The sequence below is a fragment of the Seriola lalandi genome, unplaced genomic scaffold, assembly GCF_002814215.2.
Source record: "Seriola lalandi dorsalis isolate HSWRI2012SDOR001 ecotype SW California unplaced genomic scaffold, Sedor1 jcf7180002054240, whole genome shotgun sequence".
Taxonomy (NCBI): domain Eukaryota; kingdom Metazoa; phylum Chordata; class Actinopteri; order Carangiformes; family Carangidae; genus Seriola; species Seriola lalandi.
The window spans coordinates 194,069-215,992 of NW_019524793.1; the positions used below are offsets into that span (position 1 = coordinate 194,069).

A 21,924-nucleotide genomic window follows, 5' to 3' on the forward strand; every position below is an offset into this window, starting at 1 on the left:
CAGTGCCCCCCCCTCCCTCTGTTCTCCATTTCAGTCGAGTTCTCCATGTGAGCCGCAATCCCTCATGCTGTCAGCCCCCCCCTCTCCCTCTCTCTGTAGACAGACAGGATTAGCATTTTAATTGCATCAGCTCCCTTGGGTATTCTCAGCCTTTCACTGGGAGAGAGAGAGAAGGATAGAGAACGAAAAAAGGGGGAAAAAAAGGTAAGGAGAGGGAGAGGGAGAGAGAGAGAGAGAGAGGGTAGAAGGAGAACCAAGGAGAATTGAAAAAAGGAGTCACAGGAGAAGATATGTGTGCGAGAGAGAAAGAGACAGAGAGAGAGAGAGAGAGAGAGAGAGAGAGAAAGAGAGAGAGAGGGAGAGAGGCTACAGGAATATACACAATCCAGAGTACAGACGTGCCAGAGAGCGAGCGAGCCAGAAAGAGAGAAAAGATAAGACTGTGAAAACATCAGTTTTTCCTTTCATTACAGACAGAGAATTCAGATAAAGAGAATGGGCCATAGAAGGATGGTTTTCACAATGAAAATATGCTACATGAATATGCAAATTTACCTCACAAAAACTGCAAAAATAAATCTCAACTGCAGCTCTGGAGATATGATAGGTAAACCTGTGTATAAGAACTAAAAATGTTTGCAAAATATAAAATAGCATCTGGACAATACAAATGCAGCTTGGAAAAATAATAACTGGGGCCAGAATACCTATATTAAACTACTCTTCACTATTTTATCCGAGACATTTTCACCCTTAAAAACAAGTAAAGCTTTGAATAATAAATGACAAACAAACCTCTTCCTGATCCATGTACTACACTGAAAATGGTTGCTGAAAACCCATCAGGTTGATTTTGGCTTCCAGTTTTCATGAACAATGGCTCTAGCCAGACAAATTTTAGACAAAAATATATCTTATGCAGAAGTTTGAGAAAACCCAAATCTGACCATCATTTTATCTAATTTTCTTGTGTCGGATCAGTTTGACTTGCACTGTGCAGGAAACAGAGATGAGTGGCGTGAGAGAACAGAGCAGTTTCGTCGAAGTCCTTGACCTTTAAATTCATGCAGTGAAATACAAACTTCACCTTCTTTATGTCCGGTTAAAGTCTGTAAATGCAAAGGCACATCCTCATATTATGATTAGCGGTCTTAGGCAATGTCAGTGAGAGCCTTGATGCCAATGGCACCTTCTTTGCAAAATCATGTTTTGTAACAACTGATTAATATCAACTTTCACAAACGAGTTCCTCTGAGCATATAGGATTTTGAAGTACCATGTCATTTTGGTCGAATATGGGTTGCTCCAAAAGGTGCTTGGGTGAATAAAATGTTGCCTTGGGCGAGCTGTAGAATATGGCATTAAAACTGAAGAACCAGCATTAAAAATGAATAATATCCCTGATGGGCTTTTTGCCAAATGGATATTGGGAAAGGTGTATTTCTACTGCAAATGCAACATAAAAACAGTGTACCTCATTCTTCTAAAAGGGTGTGTTTTGTGGAGTACAGTCAACTTAATGAGCCCAATCCATATGTCCTTTCCTACTTTAAGCAGCTCACGCTAATCAGCATCTGTTTGGGTAGTTCACCACAGTCCTGTTGCACGCAGCCCCCCAATCTGACTCTCACACACACACAGACCCACACACACACACACACACACAGACCCACACACACAGACCCACACACACAGACCCACACACACACACACACACACACACACACACACACACACACACACACACACACACACACAGGTAAGAGTAAACACAGTGTGGTCTGATTAAGGTGTGAATTGGAGAACTCACACCTTGGGCAAACACAACACTTCAGTCCAACACATCATCAATCAGCCCTTAATTAACTAAAGAGAGGCTTGGACACTCGAGCAATGACTACGTGTACCCTCCTTGAATGGTCACACACAAACACACTGTCACACACACAAGAACACACACAGGCACTAATGAGGGACAGATCAATTTGTGTTGTCACATAATCTGCACAAATAGAGGCAAATAAAGGATCTACAATTTATTTTCCCTATGCCTATTATTTATATGAACTATTTTACAAATTATTAAACCAATTTCCTTGATCGCCATTTCAATAATTTTTTACAAGTCAAAAGTAAAGGAAGACAGAAAACAGATTCAATCAGTGAATCAAAGCTATATCTCTTAAAAAATACTGACAACACTAAAATGGAAAACATAAAATAGTTCACTACAATAAAAGTATCAGAATTAAAATAAAACCACAGGATGGCTACCTTCACACAGAGTAAATGGGTGCACATGCTACAAAACACATTTTAAAAGTTGACCCAACAGCCACACTCAGGGAATATTTTCCAGGTTCATATACTTCACAAATGAGAAAAAAAACAGTGACAGGGCCCATAAAGTATGAAAATAGGAATCATGTGTGAACCAAGTCACTCTAATCATATCAAAATGAAAATCCCCTAAAAATAAGACTGACAGTTTACTCAAAACAAAGTCATACTTTGGGTCTTTGCATGGGTAAAACATTGGGCTGATGACCAAAAAGAAGTGAAATATTTAGTTTCAGTTGCTCAACTGTGGTCAGGCTGACCAGCTGAGGTGGTTGAAATTTCAATCAGCCTTGTTACTACCATAATGTCAACATAGTATGTCTTTTATTTACTTTTCTCATGTTTTGAGGAATTCATACATTAACTCGGCCCCCACTTTGACGTGCAAGCTCATCCAGATAGCATGGGCAGAATTAAACAAACAGACCTTGAATGCAGTGAGTGTACACATATTTGCTCACAGCTCATCTGAGAAAACCTAGTATACTGCCAGCCTAACTAGTAACAGACAACACAGAGATATTTCATTTTAAGTAACTGAGCAACATGAGATCTTTAAAAATATATATATTTTAGTGTCAATAAGGGATAAGTGATAAAGCATTTAAAAGCATACAGTAAGCACTGCTGAGCTCATGTGACTAAATCTCTAACATAGTATCCCTAGTCCAGTACAGTTCTGCATACAGAGAAAGACAGAGAGACATGGAAGAAAGAATTTGAAATGTCACAGGAGGAAGAGGAGGAGGATGATGAAGAGCACCTAAGCAGGAGGCTTGTTATAGCACTGCTAGGATCTTCCCCCAGTCAACTCTCATCAGGCCAGCTGCCTCCTGTGCTCATTAGCACAGACTCTTAAGGAGCTCCTAAAGACTTTGTGAAAAATGAACGCTCATTTGAGAGGTCGTTAATTTGCACTGTTATGCAAATTAGGTGGCAATTAAGCGATAGATCAGAAGAGCAGTGCCCATTTATAACAAGTGAACAAGCATTATGACACAGTCAGATGGTGCCAGAGAGAGCTGAGGCTACATGGTTAGTCTGCACAGGTCCGATGTACCAGTTTAGTGAGGAATAAAAATCACTGTGCCTATAATATGTATGGTTGGCCAGGATAACAATTTACCAGTGGTTTTACGGGAGGATATCCTTAACTGACTCTGCTAACATGTACACACATAAATGACTGCACACGTTACAAACTGATAATGAAATAAAAACCAAGCAACCTCCCAAAATATGGCATTGATCTAAATTAGTAAACAGTATTAGTACATCAGTCCATCGATCTAGACTGATGAAAAGCACCACAAGCTTATAAGGAGCATGGGCTTCCCAGTATCTATAATAACCCAATGCATATGGCTAATCTTAGGGTGGGTAATATTCCCCCCTCCTTCCACCAGCCCTCATGTTTCTATCTCTCCCCTGCATTTATGACATGGTGTGAAATATACAAACATACTGTCTAGGACAGCAATGTGCAATACTGCAGAGGGGTGGAAGGCTCCCATCAATTGTAATTAATCCTTAATTAGTCAGGATTAGGAGCTAGGCTCCGACACACTCCCACCCCACCACCACCAAACTAATGCAATCCAGCTGAGACCACATTTACATATCTTTAATTAAAGAGACGCCAGTTTCCTTTAAGAGCAAAGCCTAAAAGCAGTGTGAGAGGCGTACATGCTGAGGGGGGAGTGGGGGGTTAAAAGATAGGAGTCCGTCCTGTGGGTGATCCTCGACCAATACCGATGGGTCATTCACTATTTTCATTGTTACTTTTTCATGGGCTGGGAATTTAGGGATCCAAAGTAAAGTCCCAAACACACAAAATATGGTGCCTTGCCTATCATGTCACTCTGGCTAATTAAATTTCAATAGTGTCTGTCACCAGTATGTGTGTGCCCACTTCCTCAGTGTTGTGAATTTTATTTGCTGCCCTTTAATTTACTAAGTACATCCAGTGAAATGCATAGCAAATTCATTTAATTTTCATTTTCTTTTTAGTTTCAGTTTTTCTTAAACTCCCAGCACCAGTTTCGACTATGAAGCAATTGCATAAATGTTAGATCAATACGTCAGGTGTGTGAGAGAGAGAGAGGGATCATACATGAACCAGAACAAAACAATCTAGTATCATATGTGCACATAAACCTCATCTGGTAATGTTTCATCCCATGTTCTCAGCTCCTCTTCCACTAAATCTACTGTTTTGGCGTCAAAAGTGTAAACTGCGCCTGCCAAATTGGATCAGACAAAAAAAAAAATTCTAGAGTGGGCGCTTGTTCTAACCATGCAATACAGTAACTCAATCCATGCTGTTAATGCTTGTCAACTAGTAAAAACTCATATCCAGTTGAACATTTCCTGCCACTCTGATCTTCCTGAAATACTGAGTGACAGCACAGTCAAATCACCGCCCTTGGTGAATCTTGGCCAAAATCATATTGCTGCAGTCTTAAAGGTGAAGAATTCCACTGAGCTTTTCCATTCCTACGGCACACTCCAGACAGCAGTTCCCTTTGTCAATATACAGAAACCCAGTTCCTACAGGAATAATCCCACATGGGGAAATCAGTTGGCCCACACACCATTAGACCTAGGCTGAAGGTTGGGGTGCTCTGCCTCCCCAGTTTGAGTTGGGGGGTGGGGGGTGGGGTGTCTGTCAGGGCCAGGGGTCTGTGTGATATTAGCCGTCTGCCAATCTGGCTTGGGGAATGGACACCGAGTAATTACTCCTGCTCTTACTGCCTCATCAATCTCCCTGTATTGCTCCTGCAACCCCCCACCCCCACCCCCAAACACACACTATCTTTTTTCATTCTGTTCTGCAAAGGAGCAAGGAAGATAAAAAAAACGATTGAGTGGCAGGACACCACAAAACACAACAGAGATTTCTGAAAAGCCAATGAGATAATCCCACACTACTGCATAGGGAGTGTAAATATATAACAGACCCTTTAAAATATAAAACCAATTGGATGGTATATTCTAATTTTAGACCTTAGTGATAGTAAAACTGAAAATGGATGTTTGGTAGCTTCACACAGGTCGCATTAAGCCAAAAATTATTTTCGTTTTGTTACTGCTTTTGGTTTGAAATACACTGTATGCTTTCCCTCATAAAAAATAATAAAAGACTTCCCACAGGTTCCTAACAACTCATAAAATTTTATGGCTGTTCCAAATTGGGCTCTTTGAAAACTAATAATAATTAAGTTGCTTAAATGAGGCATGTGATTCACTAGACTTCATGTACTGTACTCTTGTCAAAGTTGGTGGAAAACAAACATCTAAATTAATCATGTGATGCTGAAAGGGGGTTTCCTAACAAATATTGCATGCCACCAACTAATAACCTCTGGTGTATGATGTTTTGTTGTTAACTTTCATGCAAGGCCTCTCAAATAAAAAAAGTATACAAATTAAAATGACCTTTCAAAAGACTAAAAAAAAAAAAGTCAAGTATTTATTCTGGCTATGAACAAACACATGGCAACTGTGTGACTTTTAGCAGTGTTGCTTTGTTCGAGTTTTTTTACGACTACAATCATGCTGTAATTCAATTAACATGAAATTGGGGCCATTTGGTTGCTGAAATGTTATTGTAATGCATACAGATAACTTGAGTGCTGTGAATAAAGGTAAGGAAATAATTTGATTAAGGGACCTGCATGGTCTGCAAAAACATTACAACCCCAATAAGCTGATTTTACATACATTGCTTAGTAGTTTAGTTAGTGTCTTAAAGAGCAAACAGACTAACAGATAATAATATGAGGATTCATTCAGATATATGTTATTCTACAATGAAACACTAAGGTCTGCACTGGTGTGGATGTGTTGCTAACAGCTTCGGAGATTGATAAAATATGAAGCAGTTTGAAGGCTTATTAAATGCCAAGATACTGCATGTTGGTTATCTCTCCTTTGAAGTAGGATTGTACAACTCTGGGAATTCAACACAACAGTCACATTCATAATAATTAATTTTGGCAAAATATAAAATATTCATCAACAAATCCATTGAAGAACAAAGAAAATGTTCATCTTAATATACATGAATTTAATAAATTATGATAATATCAGTCTAAACTGGTCCTTTTGTATGCATTGATATGTCATCATGACTAAATGGAATAAGTTTATTTTTATTAAATGTAGCCAGAAGTAGCACTGGGGGAAAAAAACAAACCAAAGAGGGAGTTCATTGAGATTACTAAATCTTACCATTCATTCATCATGTCAAAAGATTAATAGGATGTGATGATGGGTTGTCAGCTAGTTTTGCAGTATACTAGGTAAGTGCTGCTGGCTCTGCTGGCGGGCATCAACTGTGAGATTTTGGTGCTTGTACGTGGTTAGAAAAATAAGCAACCTGCCTCCTACATAAGTAGATATCACAGTCAAATTAAACAAACATTACAAGACTGATTTTAATTTTCAACCAAATAATTAACTCATGATTTGGAGAATGAGGCAATGCATCAGCTCTATAAAAAATGCACAGAGAGAAGAGAGTGGGCTGTGGCCAAGGCAGGCGGCAAATAACCAGTGCCCCAGACACATTGTTAGGACACTGGCATAACTGGGCACCTAACATAGAAATCATCTGGCTCAAGTTAACATCACACTGGCTACAAGCCATCAGGATGTGCTTGTTGTTAAACCCTCACTGTTGCTGCATGGGATATATGTGCCATATGAATGCTTGTGTGCAGACACATCCATATCATAGGAACAGTGCTTGGCACATTGACTTTTAATAATATGAGGTGACACAGAGCCAGCCATTCAGTCTTAGATAGGATGCTAGCCAGTTTGGCACTATTTCTACACAGCCAACTAGCAGCATTATCCCACAGACTTGTTTATCAGACAGCTAATCAAGATGAGTGGCAAGTGTTTGGGTGTGGACTTGCCCAAGTGAGGGAGAGGAGGGAGAGACTCCTAATAAACTCTGCTGTCTCTAAGCTAAAAATATATATATAGTTGCTTTAATTCCAATTGAAAAACTATTTTTATTTCCATTTAAAACTCGTCCAAAAATAAACAACTGGGAATGTTCAGGCTTGAAAAAGAGGGATGTGAGCAGGGTGACAGAACAGAGTGAGTGACAGATTCACTGTCATGTGTAAAGCACAAGGAATGCATAAAAGTAAAGAGAAATGCCTCGAACATGCCCAAACTAAATGAAAAACTTCTGAGAGTAACTGCAGTGGCTTGTGAGAGATTTTGGCATAAGCTGTCCCATTGCACCAAGAGCTATTTTTACAGCAAATACCCATGAGAGTGAGGGAGAACAGAACTGAGTGGAAGCAAAGCCACTGGCTCTCAACTTTGATCGTTCCCCATCCCTCTCCAAGTGCTTTAATTTCTTTTTTGGAGTGTATCTTTAATAAAGTATTAATAAGAATCAAATTTCACACAGACGGAGGTCATGTGTAATGTGAGTGCTCAGGACAACACATGTACTGTTGTAAAATGGGGGGTGTTTTGGGGTGGTGGGAGCAGGGGTACTGGCATTTGCGCAGAACCTTTCCTTTACAATGAAAACAATCTAACCAACTGCAGCACTCAGAGGAATTCACCTCCCATCCCCCACACCCACCCCCCCTCCTCCACCACCACCATTACATTACCATATCAAAGCCCTGAGTTCAGAGCAAGACTTCTCTTTCAAGAATGGGAGCGAGGCATAGGGAGGGAGGGGGAGAGGACAAGACCGAGGCAGCAGGAGTAGACCCAAGACCGAGTTTGCTTTTATCCCTGTTTGGTGTGTGTGTATTCGTGCAAGAGAGACAGAGTGTGCATGTGGGTGTGCCGACACAAGTGCATGTTTGTTAGTGAAAGAATACTGCAGAAAATCTGTGGAGATACTAGGGGACTACTGATTGGATCTTCCACACGCTGCACTGAAGAGAAGTCAATTCACATTCCAGAGGCACATAATGGGGCCTGCAGGGGGTCTGATGGAGTAGCACAGAAATGCCGAAGCAGGTACACAGTGCAGTTAGGAGGGCACTATGTGGCAGATGGCTGGCAGAATACAGGAAAAGCCAAACATCTCTATATCTCATTGTTGGCATATTCTCTTCAACTGCAAATCTGTTGTTAACCTATCTCCATGGCTTGTCTGTTTTTCTGCTCAGCTTACTGTACAAGTACTCAGTAGTACCCTCTCTCTAGTTTGCTGGGAGACTAAATGTGAAAATCAAAGTGAATGGCATTAGGGTAAATAAGACCACTGGTTGCCTGGGAAACAGTGTACCCTGCCCCACTCACTCAAGCCTAGCCTTTACTTTTCTCCCATCACTGGAGAGCAATAATACATTATTGACAGAGGGCCACAACAGGCAGCAGTGCAGCATTTTCAAATTGTATTTGAACAAGAGAGGTTTGCTGTTAGAAGATACACAAGGAAAATGAAAGAAGAAAATCACACAGAAAGACAAGAACAGAGAGAGAGACTGGCAGAGGGAGAGAATTCAAAAACCCTCCCCATTCACACAACCATAACCATCAATCTGCCATCCATCCCAGGCTTCCTACTTTGAACCCCACTAGAATCTGTCAGATAGCTGACTCGAATAGCTAACAAGATGGGAATAAGCAGCGTGTTTACTTTGAATAATTTTATGAATAATAGCCAATCTAAGATATTTACATAGTCAATTATAATTTTTATAAGATCATGTGCACCCGAAATTCAGTATTATTTGTTAACACAGTGTCAGAATAGTTTCTTGTTGCTTTGTGTGTTGTGTTTGGATGAAGGTAGTTGATATGCATAGAAACGTATTCTCAATGCACAATTACCCTATAGGGTAAGTATGTGGTGTAGCCGTTTTAACAGTAGTGAAGGAAGAATCTCTCCTTGTACAGAAAAAGCATAACAGTTTGACTGTAAAGCCCTGTGGAATTTTTCCCATCTGCTTCCTGTAAACTAGCTGCGCATGGCCTTTTGGTCAGGATCATGTTTTATTGTTTAAGCTAATAATTTGGATATGACAGTTTGAATTAGTGGTAGTTTTTATTTCCCTGCATTAATATAGTAAATATTTCTGTAAAATTCAACCAACTGTAAGAGCCTGTTGGTTGCACCATTCACACAATGTCACATTAGTGTTGATCATTTGAGATGAAAACTGACAAGAATTAAAATGTCAAAACATAGTATATTTCTCCATTCAGGCACTCCAGGTCAAAATGGAAAACGAAATCTGATAAATAAGGATGTGAACTCAACATGTGAAGAGTTGTCACGATGTTCTACAGCAAGTTCTACTGTCTGACTCAAGTTTCAAAGGCACCGCTCCACTAAGATTAGTTTCAGCTGGTCAGTGTGAAGTCTGGACAATGGCCAAAAATGTGTAAAATTTCTATAAGTACTAGGCAAAAACAACTAACACTAATGCATATTTAGAATAATCTTTAACCAAATCATACACATTACATAAGGCTAAATCAGTTCTACAACAAATATCATCAATAGGGTTCTCTGAGAGGCCAATAAAAAAGTAACTTGGTGCCAGGGAAACTGGAGCAAAGGCACACTATACCTCAACAGTAGGTTACAACCTGTGCACACTGGAGAACACAAAGGGAAAGAGTGAAGTAGAAACTCACCCGTCTTCTCTTTGATCTCACAGAGAACGCTGAAGAGGGCTGGCTTCATTCTGTGACAGTTCAGGGCATGCTTCCTGTAAGAGAGAAGAGGGAATAAGAGAGGGAGAGAGCGAGGAGGATTACGATAAACAGACCTCCATCTCAAGTCATTCCATGTCCTCTCCCATAAACAGGTAGTGGAGCTGTATGTATTATGCATACAGCATTTCAAGAGTGTAGTGCAACACAGCAGAACAGAGCCATGTTGTTTAAAGGCATTTTCAATAGCCAAATGCTTTTGTCAGTGCATAAATATCCCTGATGCGTCAATCTGAACCAGCAAGAGTAATGTTGTCATTTGGATGCTTTGCGCTGTGGGACAGGTAATGATGCCAAACCTCAAGGTCATCATTACTGAGCACCAGATTCCAGAGTTAATACACAGTAATCTAATTTCTACCTCTTACAGAAAGACTCCTTCCATGAAAGTAGATGGTAAGTTGATAGAGAGGATTAGGATTAAGTTGCAATTTTAATTTAATCAGAGACATTCTCTTTATTGCCAAACAGGCTAATAGCAATTAAAGGAGAAAAGGCAAAACTTCTACCATTCACTATAATCAAATCAGAACACCTAGGCAACAAAATTTCCTACTAATACACATTCATGCACCCACACACACCCATACAACTTACAGCTTATTAAAACTTGTAAGACTGTAATACTGTAGCAAAATCCCAACCCTAATACGGCCCTAAATGACTTGACACAATACACACTAATTACATCAGAGAGGGGAGTGTATTAGTAGCTGGTCACATATGGAACTACATTATAAGGTATTTCAAAGTATTTTTTTGCATTCAACATACAAAATGTGACGGACACACAAAATGTGTAACTTTGCATGCAATACATTGGACTACCCCTTGTAGCTCATGATGTTCCATTATTGTTGAGGTCGTCAGAGACGAGTTGTTAAACTCTAGAGTATTAGAGTATAGAGTGTGGCTATAGTTTGCAGTGCTGTTGTAATATTGCATTATCTTGTAAATCTGTTTCTGTAATTTTGTACACCTACTGTCCAAAATTATTGGAATTAAAAAAATTATTTTCAGTGACTAGTCCTACAGATAGAGCAAAAACAAGCATTTGGGTGTGTTCTATTGATACTTTTACATATCAACAACAGACATCATTTATAACATAAGCGTGTTTCAGTAGCAACAACTTTGATATGTAAAAGTGCAACACTGATAAAGTTTAGGTGAAAAACAAAAACAAAACCAGCATGATGCCTCCATTTCTGATGAGCATGAATCGGAAAAGATGAAACAAGAAAACCCAAAGATCTTCCTGATTTAAACCATTTCTTTTCCAAATAACATCACCGACAACACATTAAAAACAACCACAGATGAATATGATTTGGCTACACCTGACCTCAACACCAATTCCAGTTGTGAATGTCAATTGCAGTATTAATGAGGGGACTGAGGTGAACTAGCAAATTGGGCACCTACTGCATATGCCACGAACGACTGCCTTTCTGTGAGATTATTGAGGCAGTATGATGTAAAGAGTTATGTGTCTAGCATTAAATATGTCATTTTGTCCACCAATTCTGTCACTGCTGGATTTGAGTTGGGGGGAGGGCTGCCTTCAGCATGGAGGGTATGAGCAGGAGGGGGAGAAGGAGGTGCTCATGCGGTCCTGTACTGACCTGTGCTGGAAGTTGAGTGGCAGGCCACCCCCTGCCATGCCCCCCCCTGCTCTCCCTCCCTCTGTGGGGTCGTCTGATCCACCCCAATGCGCCGGCGATTCCTCTGGCCAGCATCTGAACATATGGCGACAGGGTGAGAGGATGAGGGCGGATGGTGCGCAGGAAGTGTACTCTGCAACACCGAGTTCTTGCGCTGCCCTGACCACTCCCCATCCCAACACACTGCCACCCTGCACGACAAGGGCGTCATGCTCACGTGTGAGCCACCTCACACATTAATTTGTAGATCATGACCGAGAGAAAGATTGATGTGTGGGTGACATACCTGATCAGAGTTAAGTATGATGTTGATAAAAGATTGTACATTTTAAGTCATACCAGCTATATACAGTTGCACACCTATTTATAACAACAGGCTGCATGTTGTCATGAATCTGGTTATGTTTTGGCCTTTTACCTGAAGTAAACCTGAGAAACAAATTAGCCAACAGCCATGCAATTGCACACGTAGTGCAAGCTAGTCTGTCAGCTAATGATAAATACATACTGTTCAGAAAATGAATATTGTCATCAAAATTGCTTTTACTGACTATATACATATTATGCACATGGCAGCATCAGGCACTTAAGCTGTGCATGCCACACAATTTGTATGAAGCCCACTGATATAGTAGGGTGCATTCTTATTAATATGAATCCAGCACACATATAGCATGAAGAGGATATGCTCTGAGATGGGAGTTTAGATCAATACAAGCATACAGCAAGGACACCTTTGGCACTTCCGAAGCAGCCACACCTTTAATTAGTTTTTCAGAATAATCATCTAATAATAGGACTGCTACACAACTTCCTGCATTATAATTGTCCCTTTAAATCGACAAATTGTAATTAATATTATTTGATTTAACAATAGTACAACATTGTGTAAATGGACAGCAAAAATCATATGGTAAAGAAAACAAGACTGGAAAAACAAAATAAAAAATGGACTTCAAGAAATATTCCAAAGCAAAAATATTTGCATTTGTCCATTAAGTCCTGATTAAGTCCTCAAACTTGTACTGAAGAAAATGTAATATCCCAGTGTTCATAGGCTGCTGGTATAGCATCATCCCTCCCCCTCACCACCATCTCATTAATAGAAACTCGATTTGCGGACAGCTGCACTCGCGTACACATTATAGGAGAATTGATTGCACCCAGCACACAATGAAAAGGATGAACACCAGGGAGGGAGGGAGTGAAAGAGGAGTGAATTAATTAAGAGAACCAGGTGGTCAAATGTTGGGTGGAAAATCACTAGCTAATGACACATCACACTGTGGCCACAGTCTTGCAGTGGACGGTTGTCTATTGTTGAAATACTGACGCTTCATCTGAAACTGACCTTATGCTCCTTGAGCCACATGGCAAATGAGTGCGAGTCAGTCGCTCAGTGTAATGCATACAACCTACAACAATGATTCGTAAAAACACCTCAACACAAACATTAAGTGATGAGTGATATGAATGAACGACTGTTGTCGTCACATACAGCGCTGGGCTGATACGTGGGACAATTGAGTAATCCTAACCCTTACCTTAATTTATCCACTCATTTACATTTCAATGACTACTGTTACCGACACTCGTTTGATGTAAAGGGGCATATCAGATACATGTTGTTATAATTAGGCAAATCTAATTTGCCATAGTCTAATTAGTAATATGTGAAAGCTTTGGCAACATGACCAGAAAACCTAATTTAACTAAGTGACTAGCAACTTGCAAAACATGCACTATTTTAGAGATTATTTTGCATTTTCTTGACATACATCTTGATAGTCTTAATAATTGGTGTAAACGGGAAAATGGAGTCCCTAACTTTATATTGTCCTATGGTCCAATGGGAAAATATCAAAAACTGTCTTGAAATATATAAGATCTCTTTCCTTAAAGCAGGGGCTAATGAAACTGTTTTGTGAAATCAAAAGCAGCTACCGCTATAGTGTTGAGAAAGTGGTTATGTGCATTTCACACGGCTCCCATTGCCACAGACTCAATAGGGAGTTTAAACTTTTTAATATGACACCTCATTGATAAACCAATTAAGATTTACGTTATCGTAGTATTTCAACCAAGTGAACATGTTTGCAATTACAGTTTGCAATGGAGCACGGTTTGAATTAACAAAGAACCTCCCTCCAAAGTACACCAGCACTGTAATGTGGGTGTTCAAGTTATTCTATAACTAAATGTAACGTTATTGGCTTAGCAGCGAATTACAACGTAACGTGAAGTTGCATTAATGTTGTAATTACGCATTACCTTACGTGAAGGTTTCATAGAAACGCTTGAGCCCTAAAGCAAAAGTAAGACACATACAGCGCACTTTAGCTTAGCTATCATGAGTGGAAAATGGCTCTTCGCCTGTCTTACCTGGCCTGTGCTTCGTCCAGGCTTTCGTCGGTGATGGCCATTATTTGCTGTAGAATATCCCCTATGTCTTGTTGAGGCTGACCGAGGGACTGCTGTTTCCTGACCGAGTCTGGGTCGACATCGGCTTGTGGTAGTCCACCGAGTCCGGTGAGACCCGTCATCATCCTGGTCTGGTCATCCATACTTTCAAAGAAAACTCGCCGTTTTCCTCAGTCGAAGAATACACACAAATAGCTAGCCTGTTAGCTAGCCAGCAAAGTATTTTCTACGACAAATCATACAACACTTCTTAACGAGCCCGACAGCGACGATTGGCAAATAGTTAAGGGTTATTGTCATAAAACAAATCGCACGAACACTCTTTACATTTGCTTGTATTTTTCCCCCTCAAGTCAATAAACGCGGCCAGGCTAACGTTAGCTAACCACCGTGTGAAAAGCAGCTAGGTTAGTAGCTGTAGCCCAGCAGAAAAGCAGCAGGGACACACATGCACAGACTGTGTGAGCTTGCCAACAGCGCCTCGCACATTTTCGAAAAAAAAAATGTAAAAACGAAAAATATAACAGCAGACGAGCACTCTTATCTTAAAATAAAATTCACCAATTCTAACAAAAAAAGAAATAAGACGTGAATACAGCGACGAAGCTTTCGGACCGTCTAGCTCCCAATCAGAAATCTCCTACCAAAACAGACTACGGTGGTTTGCCATTGTTGTTGATGTCGCGCGAGTATGTGGGATGTTCTGGGCTGCGCGAGCGGTGTGCGTCGCGTTGACCATTGAACTCATAGCACCACAGAGCGCGAGCTTGCGGGTGGGTTGATCAGTCCTATAGAAAACAAAGCTACTAATGGAGATACATTTCCATGTTAGCTGGCGTAATGGTGAAAACAATGTATGAGGTATTATTTTCTTAAACACTGTTCAAAGCACTAACTGTATCACTCCTCCAGGTGATAAGATTCTCCTCGTGTATGGCCTTTACAAATGGATAGCCTCTTACGTCATCAGCATTGCTTGTCCTATTATAATTGGGTGAAGCTATTTTTGTCATTAATATAAGGTGGGATCACGTGCTTAACCTGATTGCTTTCATAAACAAAACTTTGAACTGAATGTTTGTACACATAGTACACACAGGACTGGGATGGTGAGCTATTTGAGTTGTACATTAGAAACAGTAAGCTTCTTAACTCTAAAAAGCCACAACAACCTGTCCTTGCTCATGACTAAGTGTGTTGAACAGAAAAACAGGAGTATTAAAACCAATTTGGTCTCTGCTAGTTTAGTATTTCATAAGTTGTACCTTGAAGTAAAAGAGCTAATCTCCATCAATGTTGGCACATTGTGGCAATATAAAGAGCAATAGTCAATCTCAAAGCAGAACAGTCCAACCTAAGAGAATCATTCTGTCCTAAACCCCTGATGAATGAAACATCCCATCAGTTTTCAGTATGAAAATGTTGACAGCACAGATTGAAAACAAGTGTCCTTGTTTTTTGCAAACTGGGCAATTCTGCTGTAGTTTATCACTCAGATCAGAGAGACAGCTTTCCAAGACGAATGGCTGGCTGAATGGATGTGGAGGAGAGCTGCAGCAAGCCTTGCTGTACTGAGAAGAGATGATGGGTGTGCATGAGGGAGTAGGACCAAACTGGCAGTGGTTTATGCTGACTCTCCACACATCCATCTACTACAATCTGTAGCTAATCAATCTAAAGTTAGAGACAACAAGAACAGAGAATACAGTAAACCTAAACAGTAATTGTTCTTTGCATGTGCATATAGTACAAGTCACAATTCAGGTATCTTGCTTGTTATACCAAGCAGTGGATTTTAAAAAAGTTGTCTCCATCACAACCAAACCTAAACATTAGGGTTGAAATAGAAAAAGAAAATATTTACACACATAAATTTCATATATATATATATATATATATATATTGTAAAAAAAAACAACCCTCTCTTTCTGTCTTTCTAATACTAATCTACAAACAAGGAACCCAGAGAACCTGGTCACACCCAAGCACAAATATGCGTTGCATTCAGATTAAACACTTAAATGGAATAACTTCTAATACACCATTGACTAGGGTCATTGAGGTTGTTTAAACACTTTATGATGCAATTTTAAGTGAGTAGCTACAGGGGTTACTATCTAACCCCAAATTCTGTCACTGTCAAGAGACCTTCCTTGAAAGTAAAAAGACTATGTCAGTGGCTTTGCAAACTTCTTCGTTTTATTGTTGGTGATTCATTTAAGGATCATTTCTGTGAAACCTCTATTCATTTGGATGCTAAAGCTGCCCTCCTCTCACCCCACAAGCATCAAGCCTCATTTTCATCTAAATAAGAATCGATCTCTCCTGCTGTGCACCATCCTCCCTTACTCACAACTCTCACGGCCACAACCCCGCTTGTCTTCTCTTTGCTTGTCCCTGTGCTCTCTAGTCACTCCCTTGAATACAACAAGGAAAATTTACCACACTCCATGTTGAAGATCATAACTGCAGAACACAGAAAGCCATTCTCTCTTATTTATTGTTAGCCATGGGGAAAGAGGATTTCCTTTCTACTGCAGTCATCAGAAAAACAAATTAAGTATGAACATTAATGAGTGAATTGGTCCAGGAGATAAGTGATAGTGAACAAAGCTTTGACTGACTGGTACAATGTCAAAGCTTCGTTCTGCATCAGTGACCCAGCCAAACGCAAGAGATGGGGGTGAGTCACTGTGGGGGAGGGGCCTCCTCCTGAATGGTCAGGGGACACAAATGAAGTGAAATAGATGCAGCAACAAAAAGAGAGTAAATGTGACCGAGAATGAGCATGTAAAAAGGCCTGCACATAAAGACTGTAGGCAAACTACACAGTAGAATCCTTATGCATTCAAACTATCTTGTTTTGCTCACAGCTTTATAATCTTTATAGTTAATGTTTTCCTGATGTACACGTGACTTCCGGGGGAAAAATTGCCATATTTTTAATAGGTTTAATAAAACTTTGAAAACAACACAAAGTATACTCTTTGCACATCACTTTTGATCACATTTTAAAAATAGTAGTAATCAAACTGCTTAAAAATGTCACTTCAAATGCACCCCACATTTTAAAAATTTCAAGTCCATTTCATTGACAAAATCAGTTTTGGTTTCTGATACAGTCATCATATTTGAATATTTATTTTAAATGAACAGGTTTTAGTTCTAAGAGGTGGGGAATTTTTCAGTATTTATTTGTTGACAAACAACCAATAATCTTGTTTTGCTGGAAGTTGCCAAAGATTTCTCGGGCATTTGGCCATTCCTTAATTTATAACAGCTGGCAATCTAGTTTGAAAAATGTCAGGTTTTACAGGTGAGCATGCACTTAATTCAGGCTTTACAGAAGAATCTGCTCTAGCCATTCACCAAGCTTGTCACAATTTTGGAAAGCCAACCACTGCCACCTGCTGGTCAAGCACATGGACTACCTGAACTAGCTCTATTGCCAGTCCTGCTGATGACTGAAATGGTTTTAATTTGACACAGAAAACATAAAATTAGTTTTTTTAGTTTATGTTTATGAAGAAGACAGCAAAGACAGGGCAAAGAAAGTATGTTCATTTAACAGTAAAATTACCAGAGAGTACACATCTAAGATCATATACAAGTCATAAAGAACTATTGTCTGACAGAGGATTGACAGCTTGTGCTTGCCTCCTGCCAAAGTGACTATGTGGTTGCAGAGGATAAAGGTACTGCCATAAGGTTCCTGATTGGGTCAGGTGAAAGATCCTGGAATCCTGCCTCGGCCGCTAGGGGATAGGTATGAAAAAAAAAACAGATTAAATGCTAAACTGCATGATCATCAATGAAAGTACCAAAATTATTCTACAGAAAAGATGCAAGACAAATAAAATCATTACCCAATCGACCACTGGTCTCTTTCACCAATAACTGTGACTGCTCCTTGATGGACAGAAGCTCTCCAACCATCTTACATTGTGTGTCCATCTACAGATTTAAAAAAAAAGAAAAAGGAATAACTTTTTGTGTGACATGATAAAGCAGATCAAAATAAATTCAATTCAAATCTTAACTGTTTTTCCAACAGGTCTAAAGCCTTTATATTTAAGCAGTAGGCTGTACTTAATTCCCTAAAAACATGTTATTTTCTGTAACAACAAATATTTGTGACAAAACAAGCTATAAGAGCTAAGTTTACACAAAAAAACACATCCACAGCCAGTATTATATACTGCTAAATCTTGACTGAAGCATGTTAATATAAGACATCAACATTTTTCAACTGAGCCGAATTTCTGTCAGCTTTAGAACTTCACCATTCACCACCCTAAAGATGGTGTATAGGAACAAGATTGTAATTAAAAACATTACAGATTTGAGCTTTTCCTATAATAATTAACCATTCCTCATATTGCTATATTTATTTATTCATTTTTTAGTAGTGACGTAAAATCCAATTTCAAACGTACAATCATTGCTATAGTGTGAAGGAACGGCTGTTGTCTACAGAGGAGACCATGGTAGTCGGGTTTGTTCTGTATGAAAAGGTACTGGGTGGATTGGGCCACACATGCAGTGTCTAAGGATAAGCCTCTCTCCTGGCCCCGCTCCATTTTTCTGAAACAAATAGAGAATGCATTAGTGACACAATACTGACAAGACAATTTTGACACACTAACACAGCATTGCTAGTTTTCCTCAGTGATAGTACACACGCTCACCTTTCCAGTTCCTCTGTTTTACTCCAATGCTTTTTCAACAGTGCCTCCCAAGATTCACTTTCAGCCTGGAGCCTAAAACACATCAGTAAGAGAAACACAACCTCATGTCACACCATCTGTGTTTTTTTTTAAGATTGAATGTATGGTTTGTATGAATACTTTGTGTGTGCTATTGAACAACATGCCTGTTGATGGCTTTCTGGACTTTTTCCATTGCTCTCTGCACTGCAGGATCACAAGAACTAAAAGCAAATAACAGAGGCATAAAGGCACTGTTGGCAAAAACAAACACAAATCAATATAAGAGTGAAAAGAGTGGTCAATAAATAAAATACAGCTACAATACCTGGCAGCACTATCAGCAAGTTGATGACTATGTGCTTCGTTTTGTATGCTATTGGCCAGACAACTCCACTCTTTCTGCATGTGCTTAACTGTACCATGGAAGACACAGATCACAGACAAAAGAAAAATGTAAACTGAAAATTTCTATGAAAACTTCCATTAAATATGTGACATAAAAATGAAGCAGGGCAAGCACTAACCTTGTTTTTGAAAACAGTCCAGTGAGGTGTTCGGCACTGACTGGAGCGAATTTTGAGTTCTTTCAATTGCCAGCTAAAGACAAAGCACAGTGATTAAGCCATTAGGAAATTTAGTTATGTCTAATTAAAATGAATTGTATGTGCACCTCTAACCCTTACAGTCCACTCATTATGGCTAAAGCATTCTCCTCATGAGTACTTCATTAGGAAATCTTATGTACAGCAGGTAGTTACTCTTGACTAAAACCATGATATTTGAGGTCTCTAATGTTCTGAATTTAAATTTCAGTAAACTTCATACTTTGTTCTTATAAGATCCAACGATGCACAATCTCTATTACTTGCAATTCATTAACTGTAGGCCCTTTTAATGTTTCAGTGCCAGAGTCCATGCCCATTTATTTGTTAAACACCAACGTTGTTCCTTTTATTAATCCAATACCTGTGAGATGAAAAGTAACTTACTGTACCTCCCTTTTTCACATTTTCAGTTAAGTTTGTCGAAATTAATTTAATATTGTACTTATTACCTTTCCACACTCACCCTCATTGAAGCCTCCATCAATTTCTCCAGCCTCTCTTGCTGTGACAAGGATTTACTTATGCTCCTGCACAAAACTAGAGTAAACACAAATATATATACATATATATATATATATATCGCAAAAACAGAAATACACTGCGACTATTCTTTACCCATTACAAGGGGAGAGACAGAAAGAAATCTCACCCTGATAAGGGTTGGGGAGAGCAGGGAGAGAGCGTCGGGTTATGGTAGCTCTTCTCCAGGATTTCCTCCGTGCAGTGGGGCTGACAGAGGAACTTGGAGGTACCTCTGTGTTTTCTGTCTGCATTTCTTGTTTGTCTGTCTCTGAATGTCCTTCTCTTGCATCTGGCGTCTGCATGGTGGGTGAGAGGGGGTCGGTGCGGGGAGATTTGAGTGGGGGAGCTGTGCCGGGGCTTGTGGAGGAGTATCTTTTTGATGTCTGTGTCACTGAGTTGTCCTTGGTACACAGAGACTGAATTAAGAGCAAAGTAGTAATGATTCTCTGTAGCATGATTAGCTCATTACTATAGAATAAGCGTAGGCTGTTCGTTAGCTAGCTAGCTAGCTACCTGAAATGTCAGTAAAAAATCCCTTACCTCATCCTGGTTTTCAGCAACAGTGACAATTCCACAACTGCAAGAAAATGTGAATTTACAAGCTAACGTTAACTGTGCAGAACATCAACAAAATACATTGAGAAAGTTAGCACAGTGTTTCGCTGACCCGTTTACGTTAGTAAGCGCTGCAGACAACAACAATAATTTTCTCTGGGCAAAACTCACAGGGAGTGAACTTTCTGGCTGAAAATACTTCACTTATATCAACATATCGCAAACTTTACATATGAAATAACTCAACGGTTACAATGGTTTAAAAAAAAAAAAAAAAAAAAGATACAAACCCGTCTTTTTCAGCCTCCAAATGTTTTTCCGCCATTTTTTCTTTCAAATAGTTTTCTTCACAGCGCGCGCCCAACAAACCAAACCCCTCAGTTGAACTAAGCACTATGGGAAATGTAGTTCGATTATAACAAGAAAAAACGACCGCAAACCAAACAAGGTGCAAAGGAAAAGAGTATTATAGGAGCTATAGTTGTTGAATACTTAAAACTTCCATTATCATATATTGTTGTTATTATACAAGATGTTTCAGTTTTACTTACAGAGCAGTAACTGTTTTCTTCAAATATTGATGGAAAATCTTTCATGTGTATGCTTTACAGAAACACAGATGAAGGAAACACATGAGATGAGCTATATTATAGCTAACGAATACTTTTTAACCAAGCTTCTCAGTGGAAACACACATCTATGATGATGCATTTCATTTTCTTTTTTCTTGCATCTCTATCATTTCAGTCACTGGGCTTGCTCTTTACACATCTACCGATCTGCAACAGCATGGCTCCAACATTTCCCTAAGAGACATCCTAATCTGTACATCTATTATAGGTTATGTACTGATCCTGACATGAGAGCTGTTTCCATAGACAGGCAAGCAAGTTATACTTATATATAGTATATACTTGTCCTAGTAAGACTCTGTGGCTGTTCTTTTGAGTGTCTGAGTTTCTTCAGTTTTTTAAGTCATTTTTTCTCATTTACTTGAGTTCATTGTGTCCTAGTTGAAATTTTTTCAGAATCACCATTAAGCAAATTCCCATTACTCCAGTGCATCCATAGGGTGAAAAGGTAAAAAAAAATTGTGTGCACTAGCTGCAAACAAAACAAGTATAAGAAAAGTATAACATTCAAAAATTCAACTGTTTCATAGATTTCTTCATGTTGTTCTATTTAAAATGACCTTTTGAAAAACAGGCTAATTGAGTATGAAATACACATATATCCAAGCTCAAAAATAAACCTATCAACTATTTGGCAACAAAGAGGAAAGTGGCTAGAACATCCCAGATTAGCTGCTATTTGTAAAGGAGAAATACATGTTTTAGGGGCCCTCTTACATAAATCACTGGGCAATGAGAAAATTGCCATGCACCATTTTTTTGTCTG

At 39.3% G+C, this 21,924-nt stretch overlaps 2 protein-coding genes across 6 annotated transcripts in view; both read right to left on the reverse strand.

The window, feature by feature from the left end:
- The window catches only part of pbx4 (pre-B-cell leukemia transcription factor 4), a 28,692-nt gene extending 13,841 nt beyond the window's left edge, over window positions 1-14,851 (reverse strand). The window contains exons 1-3 of one of the 3 annotated variants that reach the window (XM_087173477.1): window positions 14,097-14,851; window positions 11,676-11,789; window positions 9,973-10,046 (exon numbers count right to left, since the gene is read on the reverse strand). In XM_087173477.1, coding sequence (XP_087029603.1) covers window positions 9,973-10,046; window positions 11,676-11,789; window positions 14,097-14,278 — 370 coding nt within the window. In that variant the 5' untranslated portion in view covers window positions 14,279-14,851. The remainder of the gene's footprint in view (window positions 1-9,972; window positions 10,047-11,675; window positions 11,790-14,096) is intronic. The other 2 variants (XM_023404331.2, XM_023404332.2) reach the window with 2 other exon arrangements.
- Window positions 14,852-16,617: 1,766 nt separating this feature from the next.
- dsn1 (DSN1 component of MIS12 kinetochore complex) lies at window positions 16,618-20,893 on the reverse strand. Of its 3 annotated transcripts, none has more exons than XM_023404349.2 (11): window positions 20,817-20,893; window positions 20,512-20,548; window positions 20,099-20,372; window positions 19,913-19,986; window positions 19,369-19,441; window positions 19,170-19,257; window positions 19,009-19,065; window positions 18,824-18,895; window positions 18,572-18,719; window positions 18,002-18,089; window positions 16,618-17,890 (listed from the first exon to the last, which is right to left on the reverse strand). In XM_023404349.2, exons 1-11 carry the CDS (start codon window positions 20,849-20,851, stop codon window positions 17,808-17,810), a joined length of 1,029 nt encoding a protein of 342 aa, XP_023260117.1. In that variant the 5' UTR covers window positions 20,852-20,893; the 3' UTR covers window positions 16,618-17,807. The 3 variants fall into 3 exon arrangements, with proteins under 3 accessions (XP_023260117.1, XP_023260118.1, XP_023260116.1); XM_023404350.2 differs by having other exon boundaries at window positions 20,099-20,267; window positions 20,817-20,880; XM_023404348.2 differs by having other exon boundaries at window positions 20,099-20,387; window positions 20,817-20,880.
- Between the last annotated feature and the right edge of the window lie 1,031 nt (window positions 20,894-21,924).